The 21,841-nt window shown below is 40.8% G+C and overlaps 2 protein-coding genes across 8 annotated transcripts in view; one reads left to right on the top strand and one right to left on the bottom strand.

The window, feature by feature from the left end:
* cenpn (centromere protein N) overlaps nt 1-21,841 on the top strand; it is a 113,288-nt gene that overhangs the window by 72,324 nt on the left and 19,123 nt on the right. The gene's annotated exons all lie outside the window — the stretch shown is intronic.
* cmc2 (C-x(9)-C motif containing 2) lies at nt 957-19,677 on the bottom strand. Of its 4 annotated transcripts, none has more exons than XM_059993248.1 (4): nt 19,574-19,677; nt 7,519-7,633; nt 5,409-5,480; nt 957-2,506 (listed from the first exon to the last, which is right to left on the bottom strand). In XM_059993248.1, exons 2-4 carry the CDS (start codon nt 7,597-7,599, stop codon nt 2,432-2,434), a joined length of 228 nt encoding a protein of 75 aa, XP_059849231.1. In that variant the 5' UTR covers nt 7,600-7,633; nt 19,574-19,677; the 3' UTR covers nt 957-2,431. The 4 variants fall into 4 exon arrangements, with proteins under 4 accessions (XP_059849231.1, XP_059849229.1, XP_059849232.1 ...); XM_059993246.1 differs by having other exon boundaries at nt 7,519-7,682; nt 19,574-19,648; XM_059993249.1 differs by having other exon boundaries at nt 7,519-7,664; nt 19,574-19,621.

Below are 21,841 nucleotides of genomic sequence, written 5' to 3'. Positions count from 1 at the left end.
GGGATCCCTATTATCCAGGACATGCCCTCTTCTCATTGCCACCATCAGGAAGGAAGTACAGAAGCCTAATGGAACACACTCAATGCCTCAGGAACAGCTTCTTCCCCTCTGCCATATGATTTTAGAATGGACATTAAACCCAAGAACACTCCTTTTTCCATTTCTCTTTCTGCACTCTTTATTTAACATATTATATATACACACACATTTAAGGTACTTTAGTTTTTTACGTATTGCCGTAAACTGCTGCCACAAAACAATAAATTTCTCAACATGTGCCAGTGATATTAAACCTGATTCTGATTCTGTCTAAGAGTCTCTTAAATGTTCCTAATGTAAATGTCCCGGCAACGGTGGTGGAGCTGGACACAATGGGGTCTTTTAAGAGACTTTTGGATAGGTACATGGAGCTTAGAAAAATAGAGGGCTAGAGGTAAGCCTAGTAATTTCTAGGGTAGGGACATGTTTGGCACAACCTTGTGGACCAAAGGGCCTGTATTGTGCTGTAGGTTTTCTATGTTTCTGTGTAACTGCTTCTATCACCACCTCTGGCAGCATGTTCCACACTCGCCACTCTCTGTATCAAGAATTCACCTCTGACATCCCCACTATACTTCCCTCCAATCACCATAAGATTTTGCCCTCTCGTACTACCCTCTTCTGTCCTGGGGTAAAAGTAGCTGGCTGTCCATTCCAAGTAGGGCTCTTATCACTTTGTAGCTTCAATTGTTGCTTTCAAAAGGGAAGTGTAGTTAGTGAAACACAAGGGGAAGGGGGTAGAATGTTCTTGCTGAGTTTGAGGGAGGGAGCTGAGGAATGGGACTGACTGGAATCCTGTTACAGAGGGCCAGAGGGTCAAATGTAAATATAACAGGTCCCAGAGTCACTACACAACCGATGGCATGGTGCCACAGGAGACATTGTAGCTCTCCAAAACAGACACTCTTCAACTCATGTTCTCAATATTATGTATTTACTATTTATTATTATTATTTGATTTTTTTTCCGTATTTGCCCAGTTGGCTCTTTTTTGCTCATTGTTTGTCTGTCAGTCTTTGTGTGCAGTTTTTCTTTGATTCATTGATCTCCTGTGAATGCCTGCAAGAAAATGAACCTCAGGATGGTATAAGGTGACATTTCCTTTGACCTTTGTGTGTACAGCCACAACAGTCCTCTCACCTTCAGCAGTTCATGGTGATCCAGAGTGACCTACACTTTGTAGCTTCTCAGATGGCTATTGAGGCCAATGTGGGGACAACAGACTCTTCCACAAGTGGGAGAAATAGAAAGAAAACACACACCATGTTACCAGGTGGATCTTAATCGTCATAAGGAGAATTCTTATCCAGCCGAGGTGCCCAACCTTTTTGATGCCAATGAGCCTTACTATTAACCAAAGAGTTTGTAAATCCCAGGTTGGGAACCCCTACCATTTAGGGAGAAAGGACAATTTACTTTATTGAGACGTTTAAATAAAGTATTTGATAGTGTAACCAGTTTATCTTTTGGGGTAGGACCTTCAGAGGGAACTGCAGTGGGATTATGAGAGCAATGCAGAGTCTGGCAAGTTTAGATGCAATCACAGAAGGTAGAGAGAGAAACAATATTTCTCCGGTATGACGGGTCAGAGTAAGATCCTTAAAATTAGAACGAGGCTTAAGGTAGAACAAGAAAACTTTTCCCTATAAAAGACAATGAAATAATGAAAATATCACACCCAAGATTTATAGATTTTGTTATAGAATAGTAATATAAGTAACCAGCTGGTGGTGTAGTGGCATCAGCATGAGACTTCAAGGTGAGTGGTCCTGAGTTCAAATCCAGTCAGCTCCTTGCACACCCTCCATCCACATTGGGTTGAGCGTCAAGCTGGTAATTCAGCCTTGTAAAAAGAACAGTCAAATACTACGAAAATCAGCAAAATGCTGCCGATTTGCCACACAACAATAATGTAAATGAATTGCTTTTTTTGGACAAGGTAGATATTCATAGTAAAATGCACATTCATAGAGCCCGTCAAAATTATCAGATTTGTCAAATTGAATAATGTTGAGTCGTTTCCTGTCCAAGAATCGCTAGAATTAAAACATAAGGAATCTTTCTTCTGTAACACAAACACTCTCCAGCAGGTGGCAGAATTGGACCACTGAGAGCAGATCAATGCCTTACCAAAAATACTCACAAGTGATCTGACATTTCACTGACACAGTATAAAATTTATAGAGTTTAATCATCTTTAGCACTCAAGTCTTGTAACAATCCAGTGACAATAAGCCAATGAGGTTGGGCATAAATAATGAAAATTGGAGTAATTCCATGAGTTGGCAAACTGGAACAGAACATGACGACAGCTTCTGTGAATCTCCAGTGCTCAGGGGTGTTTTGAAGTCAGTTCTCTATCCAGGTTTGGATGCACAGCCCAAGGGGAAAGTCACTCAGAAGCCTCGCTAATTCGCTTCTGCATCCTTGCAGCATGCTCTCTGCTTTTGGCTCTCTTGGCTTGCAGCTGAAAGTTGAGAGAAAACAACAACATATTTTAGGCACGGTAACCAAGCAAGGACAGCTAACCTGAAGGAAACTGGTTTATCTGGCAGGGAAACACGCACAAAATGCTGCAGGAACTCAGCAGGCCAGACCACGTCTATGGAAAAGAGTAAACAGTCGACGTTTTGGACCAAGACCCTTTTTCAGTACTGGAAAGGAAGAGGTGTCAGAGTAAAAAGCCGGGGAAAGAAGGAAGAAGTAAAAAGTGGTAGGGAGAAGTTGATGGGGGTGAAGTAAAGAACTGAGAAGCTGATTGGTGAAAGAGATAAAGTGATGGAGAAGATGGAATCAGATAGGAGAGGAAAAAAGACCATGGACCATTTCCACCAGAGGGAAGAGATGGGAAGGTGAGAGAGGAAAATGGGAATGGGGAATGTTGAGGGGGGGAGGCAGACATCCCAACTCTCCCGGAAGTTCCTGGAGTCTCCTGCATATTGATAGCAGCTCCCTGACGCCCGCAAATTATGTACAATATTCTGGAAATCGATTTTTTTTTGACAGCGAGCAAGCGAGAGAGAGAGACAGACAGCACAACAGCGCCATGGCAGAGTGTTCCAAAAAAAGAAAATATAAAACGTACTTCACCCCAGACTACACTAAAGTGTACTCCTGCCTAACAGGGGTCAAAAATAATGAGTGTTGCTCGCTGCACTGTTTGCAACAGTGGCTTTTCTATTGCCCATGGTGGGTTAAAATGTAAAAGATATGTTGAGGTGAGTTTAACAGGTGTCATTCATTCATTAGCCGAGCTAACGTTATTGAAACTAGCTGGCTGGCTGCTAAGGAGCTACTCTATTGCAGACATCCTAACTCTCCAGGGAGTCTCCCGCAAATTGATGGTGCTACCTCCCTGAAATGAGTTTTTGCAGGGTGGGATGTCTGGGGGGGGGTAATTACTGGAAGCTTGAGAAATCCATGTCCATAGCATCAAGTTGGAGGCTACCTTGATGGAAGATAAGGTGTTGCTCCTCCAATCTGAGTGTGGCCTCATTGCCACGGTACTTCACCCCCATCCCCTTCTCCTGCTGCCCCCCATCACCTGCCACCTTGTAATTCTTCCTCCCCTCCCCTCCCACCACCCTACTCTGACTTCTCCCCTTAATTTCCAGTCCTGATGAAGGGTCTTGGTCCAAAATGTTGACCGTTTACTCTTTTCCAGAGATGCTGCCGGCCCGCTGAGTGCCTCCAGCATTTTGTGCGTGTTGCTTTGGATTTCCAGCGTCTGCAGATTTTCCCCTATCTGGCAGGGAGCTGGAATACACAGAATGGAAAGGATCCTTGTCCCAGTTTGACAACCAGTCTTACAAGGAAAAGGAATTGGTCAAAAATTGGTCAATAACAGGATGGCTAAGAGGCTGTTGATCTTCCTTGGTCAGACAATTGAGTTCAAGAGCCGTGAGGTAATGTCGCAGCTCTGTAACGCCTTGGTTTGACCAGCGCACACACAATGCTGGAGGAAGTTAGCAGGTCAGGCAGTATCTATGGAGAGGAATAAACAGTTAATGTTGCAGACCAAGACCCTTCATCAGGACTGGAGAGAAAAGGGGGAAGAAGCCAGAATAAAGAGGAGGTTAGACCACACTTGGAGTATTGTGTTCAGTTCTAGTCACCTCATGGAAGGATGATGAAGCCTCAGCTAAGGTGCAGAGGAGATTAACCAGGATGCTGCCTAGGTTAGAGAGTACATCTTATGAGGAAAAAGTTGAGCAAGCTAGGGCTTTTTTCTTTGGAGCGAAGGAGGATGTGAGTTGGCTTGTTAGTTGTGTATAAGATTATAAGAAGCATTGGACGGACAGCCAGTGCACTTTCCCGGAGGCCAGCCTTTAAAGGTGAGTGGAGGACAATTTAGGGGGATGGCAGAGGTAGGTGTCTGTCATCCACTGCCAGGAGTGGCGGGAGAGGCAGATATATTAGGGACGCCTATATAGGCACATAGATGAAAGAAAAATGGAGGGCTACGTGGGAGGGAAGGGTTAGGCCTTGGGGTAGGTTAGAAGGTCAACACAACATTGCAGGCTGAAGGGTCTGTACTGGGAATAGATCTGGCTCCTTCTGAATACGTGCAGAGCTCAGCTGAGGCTTTCAATGTCAAAAAGCCCAGACTGATTTCTAGCAACAAACAATCTACTGGACAAACTCAGTAAGTCAAGCAGCATCCGGTTGGGGGAGTGGGGTGTTGGAAATGGAAAGAAATTGTTGATATTTCAGGTTATAACTCTGCATTACTGAGTCCTGGTGCAGAGTTTCAACCCAAAATATCACCAGTTCCTTCCTTCACCACTCCCCTCCCCCCACACCACAGATACTGTCTAAACTGCTGAGTTCCTCTGTCCTCTGCCAGACTGTTTGCTGCTCCAAGTTCAACATCTGCAATCTCTTGTGTCCCTGAACTCCATGTGGCAACACAGCTGTCCTCCGAAATGCTTCCCATGTTCCCATTAGAGCTGTCTAGTAATTGCAGGTTTATCTGGCGAATAAAGGAAACTTAGAGATACAAGTTTAATTTTCAGTTTCCTGACATCCTAGCTGTTACAGGAGAGTGCTCACAGGTTTCCAGCTTCACCGATCCAGCCCTGGTGTCAGAGCAGTAAGATCTTTCCATCATTCAGCAAAGCGTTGCAACATAAAAGACCAACGTGGTCATCATTAAACATGAAATGGGCAAATCCAGCTGACAGATGTTTGGAAAAGTCTTCAAACAGGCCATGAGACATCGATGGGGACAAAACAGGAAAGCACAGGAATGTGGAAGAATCAAACAAACAGGAATAAAATGTTGAAAAACAACTTTTTTTTGATGAAGTGTTGTTTTCTCTCAATAAGGAACAACATCAAAAAGTCTAGAACCAACCAGATCACCTTACCTCTGCACTTAAGCAATGTCTCATCTCTCGGTCTATATCATTACATTTCCCCAGAAACTTCATGAAACTGTGCTGTGGGAGAGAAGGGATCTTAGTAAACTTGAACAATCTTTGCACACTGTTCATAACTTCTTATCAAAATTTTTTACAATGGTTTACACAAAGTACACTGCAGATGCTGTGGTCAAATCAACACGTACAAAAGCTGGAAGAACTCAACAGGTCAGGCAGCATCCATTGAAATGAGCAGTTAACGTTTCGGGCCGAGACCCTTCGTCAGGACTGAAGGAGGGGGGGCAGGGGCCCTATAAAGAAGGTGGGGGGAGGGTGGAAGGTGCCAGGTGAAAAACCAATCAAAGGAAAGATCAAGGAGTGGGGGAGGGGAGGCAGGGAGGGGATGGGCAGGAGAGGTGAAGAAGGAATGCTCATTTCAACGGATGCTGCCCGACCTGCTGAGTTCATCCTGCTTGTTTGTACGTGTTGATTTTACAATGGTTTGATGTTTGGTAACAAACGCAATGCTGGAGGAAGATCCAAGCTTTTCTCCTCTTTCTTTCCAGTCCTGATGAAGGGTCTTGGCCCAAAATGTCAACTTTATTCCTCTCCCTAAATGCTGCCTGACTACTGAGTTCCTCCAGCATTCCCTTCCCACTTACATCCCGACATACCCGGTCCATTCCCTTCCCACATACGTCCTAACACACCCAGTCCATTCCTCTATATCCTCTAGGTGTAGCTGTGGTAACTCTCATCAGCTCTAGGTGTAGCTATGGGAACTGTCGTCAGCTCTAGGTTTGTTATGGGAACTCTTGTCAACTCCAGCTACACCTGTATCTTTGTAGAACACAGGACCGTTCTGCCAACTCTTCCTCTGATAAACTGACGAATGCATTGGTGCCTGCTACCCCCAAAAAAAACAAAAGTTTCACCACATTACCAGCCAGGTTCCACCCCACTCTCATTTACGTGGTCAGTCTGAGATCTCTTTTCATTCTCTCAATCTGTCTCCTTTGCAGGAGATAGAATAATCACCAGCATCTTTTGCAAGTCCATAGCTTCTTGGCAATGTCAACTTGTGCCGCACAAGTTGGTCGGGTGGTTAAAAAAGTGTTATGTTGTGTTACTCTTCATTAATCGGGATTGAGTTCAAGAGCTGTGAAGGAATGTTGCAGCTCTATATAAAAACCACGTAAAGCATTGTGTTCATTCTGGTTGCCCTGATGTAGAAGCTTCAGAGAGGGCAGAGATTTACCAGGATTCTGCCTGGATTAGAGAGCATGTCTTACAACAGTAGGTTAAGTGAGCTTGGGCTTTTCACTTTGGAGAGGAGGAGATTGAGATGACATGATAGAGATGTACAAGATGATAAGAGGCATACTCCCCAGGGTGGAAATGGCAATACGAGACCACATAATTCTAAGGCAGTTGAAGGAAAGTATGGGTGGGAGATGTCAGAGGTAATTTTTTTTTCCCCCACAGAGTGGTGTTTGCACGGAATGACCTGCCAGGGCTAGTGGTAGAGGCAGAATAATTAGGGTTATTTATGAAATTCTTAGGTAGGAATGTGGTTAATAGAAAAGTGGATGGGAAGGATTAGATTGATCTTGGAGTAGGTAAAAAGGTCAGCACGACACTGTGGGCCGCAGGGACTGCACTGTGTTTTAGTTTTCTATGTTCTGTTCATTTTCTCCCACAGTTTGTTCTTCTCCGTCACCTTTGGTCCAGTGATGAGTTTCTCCACTCTGATGTCCATAATGTGAGCTCCCTTCTCCTGAAATGAGGTTTTCCACCTGACTGGGGCTCTCAACTGCATTTCCTCTTCTTCCTGCACATCTGCTTTCACGATCAGAACAAAGATAGAGCTCCCTGGTCCCTACCTTCCACCCCACCAGCCTCATCCTCTCAGAGTTTCCGCCAGCCCCAGTGAGATCCCACCACCATTCACATCTTCTGGACAGGAAGGGACAGTGGGTTGACATGCAAGTGCGTGAGATTAGCAGGTAGGCAGGGTGGGCATTAGCAGTAACAAGAATATTCTGTAACCTGCCCAAAACAGGAGCAGTAAAGGCCTTTAAACTTTTAAAAATGAAAGCGCACCAGTTATACTCACTTCTTTATGGCACTGCTGCAGGCGTTGAATGACAATGTTACACTCCTCTGAATGCAGGTGTGGTGAAAGGTCGGGGTGCATATCTGTTTACAGTCGCAAGCCAGGAAGTTGATCCCTTATAATGATACCAGGAGTTAAAAAGCTTGCTGCTGGAAAAGTCAGAGCTGCACATGATCAATAGACATTATCGTCAACAAAATTATTCTTACATTACGATCAACAAGTTGCATTTGCAGGTGAGAGTGAGCCAGCTACTGATAGAATGGCAAGAATATTCCTCTTGTTGGGAGTGCAGAGAATGACATTTATGTTACTCAACTTTATCAAAAGGTCAAGACTAAACTCTTGGATAAATAAGTTAAACACCCCCAACAGACTGCACTTAGAGTATTGCGAGCAGTTTTGGGCCCCTTATCTAAGAACGGAGAGGGTTCAGAGGTGGTTCAGGGAACGAAAGAGTTAGCGTATGAGGAGCGTTTGATAGATCTGGGCCTATCATCACTGGAGTTTAGAAGAATGAAGTGGAGGGTGGTGGTGGCCTAATTGAAACCTATTGAATATTGAAAGGCCTTTGGAAGAATGGATGTAGAAAGGATGCTTCCTCTCATGGGGGAGTCTAGGACCAGAGGGCACAGCCTCAGAATACATGGAATCCCTTTAGAACAGAGATGATGAGGGATTTCTGTAGCCAGAGGCTTGTGCATCTGTGGAATTAGTTGCCACAGGCAGCTGTGGAGGCAAATCATTGGGTACATTTAAAGCAGAGGTTGATATGTTCTTAATTAGTAACACATCCAACATAACAGGGAGAAGGTAAGAGAATGGGTTTGAGAAGGATAATTCATCAGCCACAATGGGACAGCGGAGCAGATTCAGTGGGCCAAATGACCTAATTCTGCCCCTGTGTCTTATGGTCTAACAAACTCCCCACCTCCACATCAAGCGGGGGAGTGCAAACTCATGTAGTTAAATAGCAGGAATGGATAAACTCGGATCAGTAAATCTGATCATGAATAACAACCTGGCTTATGAGCAAATGCTGGAGGAACTCAGCACAACAGGCTGCATCTATGGGGGGGGAATAAACAACTGACATTTCAGCTGAGATCCCTGGCTGGTTACTCTGTTGTATCTCTAAATAAAACAAAATAAAAACTCTCACCAGAAGAGTCTCAGCCAGAAATGTCGATGGTTTATTCCCCTCCATTGATGCTGCCTGGACTGCAGACTTGCTCCATCATTTTGTGTGTGTTGCTCAAGATTTGCTGCATCTACAGAATCTCTTGTGTCTATGAAGTCTGGATCATTAAGTCTTTTAGGGTAGAAAATCTGATATTCCGTTGCATTTAGCGTCCTTGTGACTGCAGAGCTACAATAGCCTCATGAAATGGCCGAGAAAGTGCAAAAAACACCAGCCTTACCTATGCCAACAGTGCTTGAAGGAAATGGGGGTCGGTGGTGGGAAGAAAAGACTTCAACCAGAATCAGGTTTAATATCAATGGCATATGTCATGAAATTTGTTAAATTACTAGCAGCAGTAAAATGCCATACATAATACAGAAAAAAATGAATTAGATTAAGTATATATAGACTTCCGGTAAGATGGCGATTGTTTAGCTGCTCCGAACTTTTGCTCCGTCATTCTCCCTATCTTTGCACTATATGTCTCCATTCTTAAACCTTAGTTAGGTATTTTATTAGGTCTCTTTTACTTGCCTGCGAACACATCTATCTTATAATGGCTACCAAAAGTACTAAAACCGGGAAAAAGGAAACTTCTACGGCTTTGCCGGCTGACATTCTCGCTGCTTTGGAACAACATCGACAAGATATTTTAAAGGAATTTAGAACTTCTTTCAACCAGCTGGATGCCAAATTGGATCGGATCAACGCTAGAGTGGACGAACATGCTGAACATTTATCTCGCATTGACTTAACTTCTGAAGATTTAAAACGCTGAGTTCAATATCTTGAAACTCTCTGCTCCAACCTAGAGGAGAAGAACAGTAAACTTTTTTCCAAAATGGTGGATCTTGAAAACCAGAGCAGACGTTGCAATCTACGAATTCTTGGTTTGCCAGAGGCCACTGAACAGGGCTCCACCGTGAAATTTTTTTCCGATTTTCTCTGAGATTTTTGGGAAAGAATTTTCTCCGACTCCACCTGAGCTTGAAAGGGCACACAGCATCTACGTTCCCCGTGCAATTCTGGGATCCCGTCCACGACCGGTAATTTTGTGCTTTCATCAATACCAGGTGAAAAACCGTTTGATTATGGAGGCACGCCGCAGAGGTACTTTTGCTTTTCAAAATACAGTCATTCGTTTTGTGGAGGATTTTGCCCCCCAGGTTCTGAAGATGCGTGCTGAGTTCAAAGGTGTAATGAAAGTGCTTTTTGATCGCGGACTCAGACCCTCCCTTCAAAACCCAGCCGATCTTCGAATTACGCTTACTACTGGAGATTATAAGTGGTTTAAATCAGTGAAGGAGGCTGAGACATTTGTTGGAAGTCTTCCGGCCATCCCGTCTTCTTCGGAACCGGTTTGACTTTCTAAAATGGTGGATAAGTACCTCTCGTAGTAAAGCTATTTTTTCCGGACTCAGAATTTACATGAATAATTCAGACATTATCTATTCAAACTCTAAGGGCTGTAGACAATCTCTCCCTGGACTTGGTGCATTTTTTCTACATAGATAATCTGAGTTTAATGTTGCCCTGCGGACGTTTAGATTGTACTTGTGTAATCTACTTTATTCTTGTATAACTTTATTTATAGAGATCTACAATTGACTCTATCTTGTTTTGGAGGTTTGGAGTTTTTATTGATTGATTGGTTGATTCATAGTTTAAGTTTTGCTTTTTTTTTCTGTAAATGGTTGATAAGTACTCTCTTCGAATCTATAATTTCCTCCTTTTCTTCCACCTTTTTTTTTCTTTTAATCTTCTATAATTTTTCGCGGGTAGGTTAGTTTTGGTTTTCTTCTGATTTTCTTTGTATTATGTTTTATACTTCTGTTGAAGTTGTTCCTATTTGTAATTATGTTTTCTAGTGCATAAACTAGTTACCATTTGCTAAGGTATTTATACAGAACTGTTGATAATGACACAGAACTGGAAGTCATACTTGGGTTAATTTTTTTTGGTAGAGCTAGCTGCTTTTTTAGGTAGCCGTCTAGTTTTGGGTTGCGAGGGTGGGGTGGCTTCTCCAGTTCCAACACTACTCACTGTTTCTTTTGCTTTCCTTTGTTATTCAGGACATGTCTCTGTTTTGATTCTACGGATCTATGTTTACATTTTTGCTCCCAGACTGTTATTGTACTGTTTGACTTTTTATATGCCTGCTGCCTTTTATGCACTAACAATTGATAATGGTTAATACACTTAAATTTGTGAGCTGGAATGTAAAGGGATTGAATCACCCTGTTAAAAGAAGGAAGGTCTTCTCACATATTAAACAACTCAAAGCTGACATTGCTTTCCTTCAAGAAACTCATATTCGTTGTTTTGATAACTCCCGGCTTCTGTCAAAGTGGGCGGGTCAGCATTTTCATTCATCCTTTGCCGCCAAAGCTAGGGGGGGGGTCTCCATCCTTATTAACTCAAATATTCCTTTTGAACTCCATAATAAGGTATCTGATACAAATGGCCATTTTATTATTGTTTCTGGTAAACTATATAATACTAAAGTTGTACGAGCAAACCTGTATGCCCCCAATTTTGATGATGTTAATTTTTTTGAACATTTTTTCTCCTCACTACCAGACTTAAACTCATACTCTCTTATACTGGGTGGTGATTTCAATTGTTGGTTAGATCCTAATTTGGATCGATCGTCCTCTGTTACTAGACTACCTACTAAATCTGCCTTAGCTATTCAATCATTTCTCTCTAATTATGGTATCTCTGATATATGGCGTTTGCTTCATCCTACTGAGAGAGATTATTCTTTTTTTTCCACATGTTCACCATACCTTTACTAGAATTGACTACTTCTTACTCGATAATCAACTCATTCCATTTGTCTATTCTTGTGATTATCAGAGTATACTGATTTCTGACCTTGCCCCAATTACTCTGTCTTTAAATTTTCCTGATCTCCCTCAGAGGAATAAACATTGGCGGTTTGATTCGACTCTATTATCGGATGATGATTTTCTAAAATTTATTAAGGATCAGATAACCTTTTACTTTAGCAACAATACATCACCTGAAGTGTCATCCCAGATTGTCTGGGATGCCATGAAAGCATACTTGAGGGGTCAAATAATCTCCTATACAGCAAATCTTAATAGAAAGTCCTGTGCAGATCGATTAGACCTCATTAATCAGATTAAAGAATTGGATCAACTATATGCTCAAACTAAGAATCCTGAATTATACAAGAAGCGTGTAGAACTTCAAGCTAAATTTAATCTTCTGTCTACTCAACCTGTCGAACGCCAACTTCTTGTAAGTAAGAGTCACTTTTATATTCATGGTGACAAATCTGGTAAATTTCTAACCAATCAGCTGAGGCGTTCCAAAGCCAAACAACATATTACAAAGATCTGGAAGGAGAATGGAGACTTTACATCGGATCATTTAGAAATCAATGACGCATTTAAAATTTTCTATTCTCGACTTTATTCCTCTGAATCTTTGAATGACAATATCTCTGTTGATCATTTTTTAAATAACCTGAATATTCCTTCGCTTTCATCTGATTCTAAAGCCAAACTTAATGCGCCTATATCATCAGAAGAAATATCTTTTGCAATTTCTGCATTGTCTTCAGGGAAATCTCCTGGACCTGATGGGTTCCCCGTAGAATTTTATAAATCATTCTCTTCACTTCTTTCTGCTCAGTTATTCTCAGTATTATCTGATTTGTTTAATTACGGTAAATTGCCACCCTCTTTTAATGAGGCATCTATTATTCTTTTATTAAAAAAGGGTAAAGACCCAACAGAGTGTTCCTCGTATAGGCCAATTTCTTTGCTTAATGTTGATGTTAAAATCTTGGCCAAAGTTTTGGCTTATAGATTAGAAACTGTTATACCCTCTATTATTTCTGAGGATCAAACTGGTTTTATTAAAAACCGTCTTCCTTTTTTTAACATTTGGCGTTTATTTAACATTTTATATTCACCTCCAACTGGGATTCCTGAATGCGTTATTTCCCTCGATGCGGAGAAAGCATTTGATCGTGGAACTACCTTTTTGCAGTTTTAGAAAAATTTGACTTCAGTCAAAGTTTTATCTCTTGGATCAAATTGCTGTATGTGTGTCCTACTGCCTCCGTTTTAACTAATTTTCAGAAATCCCAGTTATTTAACCTCAAACGTGGCACCCGTCAGGGATGCCCTTTAAGTCCCTTTCTCTTTGATTTGGCTATAGAACCTTTGGCGATAGCATTTTGAAATTGTCCTGAATTGACTGGGATTTGGAGAGGGGGTGTTGAGCATAAAGTTTCTCTTTATGCTGATGACTTATTACTTTTTCTTTCAAATCCATCTACATCCTTACTTCCAATGTTTTCACTGCTTGACCAGTTTAGCCAGTTCTCTGGATATAAACTTAATTTACATAAGAGTGAACTTTTCCCAATTAATAAAGAAGCACAAGAATTAACATTTCGTGATCTCCCTTTTAAAGTAGTTCATAATCAATTTACTTATCTTGGGATTACAGTCATAAGGAAGTTTAAAGATCTCTTTTGTGAAAATTTTGCCAATCTTTCATATACTATAAAACAGAGTCTGTTACAATGGTCACCTCTATCTATGTCTTTGGTAGGTCGGATTAACATAGTTAAAATGTATGTTCTCCCTAAACTTTTATATTTGTTTCAATCAATCCCAATTTTTATTCCTAAATCTTTTTTTGATTCCTTAGACTCTATATTTATGTCATATCTGTGGAAGAATAAGCACTCTAGAATTAATAAAGTTTATCTCCAAAAATCTAAAAAAGAGGGTGGCATGGCTTTACCTAACTTTTGATTATATTATTGGGCAGCCAATATACGTTGTGCTACCTTTTGGTCTTTTTTCCATGGCCAACCCAAGTGCCCTAATTGGGTGGCAATGGAGTTGAACTCCACTAAAGAATTATCTATCTCTGCATTTCTTGGCTCTGTACTCCCTAGCAGTTTGTCCAGATTAATAGTTAATCCTCTTGTTAGACACACTTTGCGTATATGGGCTCAGTTTAGGAAATTTTATGGTTTCCATGGTTTTTCCTTATCTAGCCCTATCTTACATAATCACCTTTTTTTACCTACTACGCATGACTCAGCATTCCAGGATTGGTATAGGAAGGGCATTAGACATTTTGAAGATCTTTTTATTGATAATCGCTTCGCTTCTTTTCAACAACTCTCTGCTAAGTTCAATTTGCCCAATGCTCATTTTTTTAGATATCTCCAAATTAGACACTTTATTATTCCTAATTCCTAACTCCCCTGAAATGTCTGAGAAAAATGTTATGGACTTATTACTTTCTATTAATCCACTAGGTAAAGTTTTAATATCATTTATTCGTGATAAATTAGCAGCCTTACGATGTGTCCCTGTGGATAAAATTAAAATGGCATGGGAGCATGATTTAAATACCTCCTTATCTGATGAGACTTGGGACTCGATTCTCAAATCGGTTAATTCAACCTCTCTTTGTGCTTGCCATTGCCTTTTACAGTTTAAGATTGTTCATAGAGCCCATATGTCTAAATCTAAATTATCTCGATTTTACCCTAACATTAGTCCGCTTTGTGATAAATGCAAAAGGGGTGAGGCCTCTCTCATTCATATGTACTGGTTTTGTCCTAGCTTGGAGAAATTTTGGAAAGATGTCTTCATAACGTTATTGTATATTCTGAATCACCACCTAGAACCTAACCCTTTAATTGCTTTGTTCGGTTTCTGGGGTGAGACAGATTTACGTCTGAGTTCGACTAAGTGTCGAATATTATCTTTTGCCTCTCTCCTGGCTAGATGTTTAATCCTCCTTAGATGGAGAGATGTTGCCCCGCCCACGCATGCTCAATGGCTTAACGATATTATGACCTGCTTAGACCTTGAAAAAATTCACTATTCAGTTCTTAATTCGGACTTAAAGTTCCATAAGGTCTGGGGACCTTTTATTGAGTACTTTCATAACCTTCCTCTTGACTGAGGTTTTTTTTCGGTCCCTTGCTTTCAGCTCCTTTTTTTTTGGTAGTAGGCATTAGTATCTTCTGTTGCTAAGTGTATTTACAGTTTTGGGGGTTTGAATGTCCTGATTTATATTCTCTATATTGTGTTGAGGTTGGTCTGGAGTTCTTTTTTCTTGCGGGGCTTGGGGAGGATACTAATTTTACATGTCTTCAATTTGGGTGCTTTCTCAATTATCTTTCTTTGTATCATATTATTATTGTATATTTTTGCACTGTATCAATGTTCTTCATTTTGATCTGGGGGTTTTTATCTGTAGTTATGTAGAAAATGTATTTAAAAAACTAATAAAAATTAAATATATATGTATATTAAATAGTTATATTAAAAATAATAATGCAAAAAAACAGAAAAATAATAAAAAAGTGAGGTAGTGTTCATGGGTTCAATGTCCATTTAGAAAGCAGTCAAAAGAGGGGAGGGAACTGTTCCTGAATTGCTGAGCGTGCGTACCTCCTTCTTGATCATAACAATGAGAAGAGGGCACGTCCTGGGTGGTGACGGTCCTTAATAATGGACGTCGCCTTTTTGAGGCACTGCTCCTTGAAGATATCTTGGATACAAGTGAAGCTAGTACCCATGATGGAGCTGAATAATTTTACAACTTTCTGTGGTTTATTTCGGTCCTGTGAAGTGGCCCTTCCTCCCCATACCAGACAGTGACGCCACCTGTCAGAATCCCCTCCACAGTACATCTGAAGAAATTTTCAAGTGTTTTAGGTGACAAACCACATTTCTTCAAACTCCTCCTGAAATATAGCTGTTGTCTTGCCTTCTTTATAGGTGGATTGATATGTTGGAACCAGGTTAGATCCTCAAAGATCTTGACACCCAGGAACTCGAAACTGCTCACTCTCTCCACTTCTGATTCCTCTATGAGGATTGGTCTGAATTCTCCGGTCTTACCCCTTTTTGAAGTCCACAATCAACTTTTTTGTTTTACTGACATTGAGTGCCAGGTTGTTGCTACGACACCACTCAACTAGCTGGTATATCTCACTCCTGTACACCCTCTTACCTCCATCTGAGATTCTGCCAACAATGGTTGTATCATCAGCAAATTTATAGATGGCATTTGAACTGTGCCTAGCCTCACAGTCATGGGTATAGAGTGAGTGGAGTGGTGGGCTAAGCACACATCCCTGAGGTGCACCAGTGTTGATTGTCAGCAAGGTGGAGGTGCTATTTCCAATTCACATAGATTGCGATCTAACAGTTGGGAAGTTGAGGATCCAGTTGCAGAGGTTGGTACAGAGGCTCAGGTTCTGTAGCTATTCGATGTCAGAATGCTGTTCATTGACTTTAGCTCAGGACTTAAGGAATGATGGTGTTAAACACTGAGCTCTAGTCAATAAACACCATCCTGACAATCAATATACAAATGAAGACAAATACAAAACAAACAAATAACTAAATAATTAAACTAATTATCTGTTATTATAGAATCCTGGAAAGTGAGTTTCTAGATTTTGGTATCAGTTTAGTGCGGAGTTAACTCTATCTTTTTATCTAGACTCCACATTGAACTGATTTCGCAACAAACTCAAAACTGCACCAACATCCTGCTCTTCAGTAGATTTATTTAACGTAAAGAACATATAGTCCTATAACACCAATAAATCTGCTCATGGAAATTTTGAGTTTTGTGAATACACAAATATGACATTTCGGTGGAAACTTGGCTATGTAAAAGACACAAAATAATTCTGGTTCTCTCTCCAAGACGCTGCCTGAGCTACTGAGGATTTCCAACATTTTTTGTTACTTATTCATGTTTTAATCACATTTCATTTGTTTTCATTTCTCTCAAGTAAACTTGAACTCAATTGTCACCTACATTTTTTCCAAAGCTTTTAACTTCATCGCGTCCAGGATTCCTGACCCAAGATAGAAACTTGCTTTTTTTTTTAATGCCCTTCATGAACTTAGGACACTGAGTTATGCTGAATAGTTTCTGTGAAATGGGGAACATTTGCACATCCGTTCCCAAGGCCAGCAATGTGGGGATCACTACACAAATTGTTGTATAACATAATACTGAGTAAGGGATAAATATTGGCCTGCTTTTCTGCAAAATTTAGATGTTTTAGATCAACTCTGCCATGGATGGCCCCAGGAGGAGGGTTAGGCACAGGGCTAGCAACCCCATCATGTTAAAAACCCACAGATACAGAAACTCTGAAGACATCATTCCTGGGAGAGGAAGAATATTCGTATAAGATGGGCTACTTGTGGGATTGGCCCAAGAAAGAGGACTCTGATGAGATGTTGTTGGTGACCTGTGCCCCAGTAGGGGTATTGGGCTGAAGAACAGTAACACAATCTTTTAGACCCATTTAACAGAGCAGTGAAATAGTTTATCCAAATGATGGCAGCACATATTGTCAAGCTACCATTCAGTAATGCTCTACCTAGGTCCTGGGACAACATGCTCAAGTTTCTAGAATGGGAACGCTCAGTTAGTCTATTGAAAAGGAACCTGTGGAAAGCAAATCCAGTTAATGCTTCAGGACAAATGCCCTTTATTAGAACCAGAATGGAAACTGGATCCAAAGTCTTCTGAATCAAGAGACAGAACTTTGCTAACTGAATCAGGACTAAGAATTATTAACTTTTAGCACATTGATTTTATTTCTAAGTAAGTTAGAAAATTAGATGTTGTTTACATGGACTTTAGCAAGGCTGTTTGTGAAGTTGGTCAAGAAGGTCTAGTCGCTTGGCATTCAGGATAAGATATAGATTGGATCCAACATTGGTTTGTTGGAGGAAGCGAGAGGGTGGTAGTAGATGGTTGTTTCAATGACTGGAGGCCTGTGACTGGTGGTGTGCCGCAGGGTTCAGTACTGGCTTCATTCTTGTTTGTTTACATATCAACGATCCGGATGATAATGTGGTAAACTGAATCAGCAAGTTCGCTGGCGACTCCAGGATTGGGAGCATTAGTGGATAGCAAGGAAGGCTATCAAACCTTGCTGGATAATCTGGACCAGCTAGGAAAATGGACTAAAAAAAAATGGCAGATGGAATTGAATGCAGACAAGTGTGAGGTGTTGCACTTTGGGATGAAAAAACAGGGAAAGGCTTACACAGTGAATGATAAGGCACCTAGAAATGTACTAGAACAGGGTGATCTAGTACAGATCCATAATTCCTTGCAAGAACCTTATGCTATGCATTTCCTCCTCCTTCTTAAACAAAGCCTCAATATCTCTTGAAACCTTGTTTTTTATTTCAACAGGAATATATAAACACTATTCTCATATGAGACTCTTGAAGGCCTCCCATCTACCAGAAAGCAATCTGTCCCAATCCACACTTGCCAAATCCTGTCCAATACCATCAACTAAACCTGATGTCACAGGTAGATAAGATTACCAAGAGAGCTTTTGACATACTGGCCTTCATAAGTCAAAGTACTGAGCACAGGTATTGGAAGGTAATGTTGAAGTTGTATGAGACATTGGTGAGACTAAGTTTGGAGTATTATGTGCACTTCTGGTCACCTACCTTCAAGAAAGATTTCAATAAGATTGAAAGAGTTCAGGGAAATTTTACAAGGGTACTGCAGGGATTTTAAGAGTTATAGGTTAAAGTTAAATATATTAGAAACTTATTCTCTGGTGTATTTAAAGGCCTGAACAGATTAGTTATGGCAAAGTTATTTCCCTCGGTAGGGGAGTCTAGGACAAGAGGGCACAACTTCAGAATTGAAGGACAACCATTTACAACTGAGATGCGGAGAAATTACTTCAGCCAGAGGGTGATAAATCTGTGGAATTTGTTGCCACGAGTGGCTGTGGAGGCCGAGTCATTGGGTGTATTTAAGGCAGAGATGGACAGGTTCTTGATTAGCCAGGGCATCAAAGGGTATGGGGAGAAGGCAAGGGAGTGGAGATAACCGGAAGAATTGGATCAGTCCATGATTGAATGGTGGAGCAGACTCGATGGGCCGAACAGCCTACTACTGCTCCTGTATCTTATAGTCTTATGGTTATGGAGTGTGCCTAAGAAGGTTCTCAGTCATCCAGGTCATTGTATTAAAGCAGTGTTAAATCAAGGCAGCTGGACTTGCTGTGTTGTGTAGAAGACGTTTTGCCATTTATCCGATAGGCTTCTTCAGTACTGATCCACGGTGGGTAGTTTACCATCTCATAAACTCCGTGAGTTGTTTAAAGGTATAGCAATCACATGAGGGGCATTAAGAGTCATGGAGGTAATGAGAGGGTCACTGATTTACTACTGCTGGGTATGTTACTCTCTGGAGGGGAAATTTGATAGAGGTATACGACTTCATGAGGGTTCCAGATGGGATAAAAATGCAAGCAGCACGCTTGTTTCCATAGAGTTTGGGTGAGACTAGAACTAGGTGACAGGATTAGGGTGAAAGAAGAAATATTTAAGGCTAACCTGAATGGGAACTTCTTCACTCGGTGTGATGCGAATGTGAAACGAGTTACCAGAGGAAGTGATCGATGCGGGTGTGATTCCAAAGTTTAAGGGAAGTTTGGATAAGTACATGAAGGGTATGGAGGGCTTTGGTCCACGCGCGGGTCAATGGGACTAGGCAAAATATCAGTTCAGCACAGACTAGATGGGCCGAAGGATCCGTTTATGAGCTGAAGTGTTTAATAACTCTGAAACGTTCAGCTTTAGTGCATCAGCAAGAACTAGTAGATCGTCGGTTATTATTGAGTTAGGTAATCTAGAACTCAGGGTCACAGAGGACAAGAGAAAGCATTAACTTCTACATCTATACACAATTCCAGGCGTTTTATTCCTGCCGTAGTTGATTAGTATGTATAATTCCTACAAATTAAAGGGGGATAAATCCCAATGTTTAATATGTGAACCCGCCACTACTCACCTTCTATCAGAAACTGCTCTGAGACCCAGCAAGACAGGAAGCAACGTTTTGCTTTTGATTGACAAGGGATCTAACCAAACAGAGGCATGTATTTTTTTTGTAACCTGGTCCCCTAATAGACAAACGGATAAGGGGCGGGGAACCAATTCGTGGAACCAATCAAAGAATGAAGAGGTGGAGACTTTCCGCCTCGGCGTCTGGAATGACGTCCTGAGAGTAATCAACGCGCAAGAACTTTAAAGGGGCAGTGAATCTGTTAGAAACCTGGGTCTTTTTTTTCTTATTTTCTGCTTACTTTTGCAAACTTTGCGCTTGATTAGGTTGTTCCTTTAATTAACGGATTGGAGTTTGTAAAGTAACAATCGTATTTGATTATTTTCCTGCCCTTTATTCCCCCGTAGGTAGAGTCCAGGATGACGGGTAGGTCAATGCGGAATCTACAAGATCTGCTGCTGTGGGAGAGTGGAACTTGTGCAGCAAAGCAGCCAAATTTCCCGTCATTTAAGACAATAGTGATAAATCTGAGTGATTTATCAAGACAATAGTGATAAATGAGAAGAGAGTTGGAGCATTGACTCGTCCTTGCTTAATCCCAGTCAGCACTGGGACTGAGTTGGTGCTGAATCTATTGATTGTCATCATAGAGGAAATGGAAGAAGCTGATTAATTTTTTTCGGATGCAGCCAAATTTGAGATTGTTACATAATCCCTCTGAGTGATAAGGGTTTTTTGAGATTAAGTAAAGTCATGTACAGTCATTACTGCGGCTCTCTGCAATTTTTCTGGAATTTCCTGTACCTTTAACCACGGGAATCTATCAAATAAAATCTGGCAGTTAACTATAGAGGTATTAAAATATCCCCTCTTATGGCACGATGCCAATATTTGACAATCTGTGACTCTTTAAACCAATTAAAGTGCATTGTATAAACATTCTCATCAGACTGAGGTGCACTAGTTATTGAAAGTTCTCTCATCACCTTCAAATTCCATTAGTGTGCATTCTCTCTTCTCCAAGTTTTGTGTAACATGTGTTTGGCCATTTTTCCTGGTCTCTGTGTCATCTTAAATTGTGCTAACAATATTATTGGTGGTTTCTGAATTCCTGAATTTGATGTCTGGTCCATTATAGGGAATGACAATCAGACAGGTTTATCCAAGTCTAACTGTAAATAACAATATCATCAATCTGTACCTCATTCTGAGAAGAATGGGATGACAATGGTCAACTTCCCATTTATTTTGACATAAGACCATAAGACTTATCTATTGCCCATTACGCCACTGGCATTTAGGGCAGCAATGAAGGTCCTTCGTCCCCATTGTTCAGGGCTTCTGTCATCATATCAATAGACTCCTCTCTGTCAGTCATGAAAGTCCTGGGTGGAGACTCAGGAATACTATCATACTCAGATGTAAAAGGATTCTTCATTGTTGTTTTTGTAACAATTTTGTTTGATCAGTCAGAGTTGTTAGCCCTGAGCTGAATCCTTGAACCTGGAGGACTGGTGGACTAGTCTTAGTCTGGCCTCTATCCTATGACCTGTTTGGCACTGACTCCAGCCAACATAGCTCCCTGGGTCATTGAGGACACAAGCCTCCAAATCCAATGACAATAGGAGCAGAATGGAACACTTTGGGACACTTTTAAAGCATATATACGTGGACAGATTATCTCCTATTCTGTTGGTTTGAGACAACATATTAAGAAGGAAACTCTTTTATTGGTTGATAAGATTAAAGAAATTGACAAGAAATATTCGATTGCTCCTAGTAAGGAGCTTTACAAACAAAGGGTTGAGCTTCAAATGGAACCCAGTTTATTACTTACATCTTTGATTGAAAATCAATTAATGAAAACCAGAAGTGATTTTTATATACATAATGATAAATCGGGTAAACTGTTAGCTAACCAATTGAAGAATGCTTTGGTTAAAGATCAAATTATTAAGATTCATCAACAGAATGGTGAACTGACAGTTAATCATGATGAGATAAACAAATCTTTTCAAGATTTTTATACCTCCCTGTATCATTCTGAATTTCCTTATGATCATGCATGTTTTTTTAGGGAAATTGAATTTTCCAAAATTATCATCAGAAGAACTTTTAATATTAGAAACTCCTATTACAGATGCAGAAATTAAAGGTGTTATTTCCTCTATGAATTCCGGGAAAGCACCAGGTCCAGATGGGTATACAGTGGAATTTTTAAAAGTTTTTTTCCTCTACTCTTTCTCCTTGGTTATGCAGGGTTTTTGAAGAAGC

The sequence above is a fragment of the Hypanus sabinus genome, chromosome 17, assembly GCF_030144855.1.
Source record: "Hypanus sabinus isolate sHypSab1 chromosome 17, sHypSab1.hap1, whole genome shotgun sequence".
In the NCBI taxonomy this organism is placed as follows: domain Eukaryota; kingdom Metazoa; phylum Chordata; class Chondrichthyes; order Myliobatiformes; family Dasyatidae; genus Hypanus; species Hypanus sabinus.
This window is presented reverse-complemented; position numbering and strand designations above follow the sequence as displayed.

Coding starts and splice junctions, on each gene's coding strand:
- cmc2 (XM_059993248.1), bottom strand. CDS start 7,599: ATGCACCCCGACCTTTCACCACACCTGCATTCAGAGGAGTGTAACATT. Junction 5,481..7,518: donor TGCAGCAGTGCCATAAAGAA/GTGAGTATAACT, acceptor TCTCTCCCACAG/CACAGTTTCATGAAGTTTCT. Junction 2,507..5,408: donor GACATTGCTTAAGTGCAGAG/GTAAGGTGATCT, acceptor CTCAACTTTCAG/CTGCAAGCCAAGAGAGCCAA.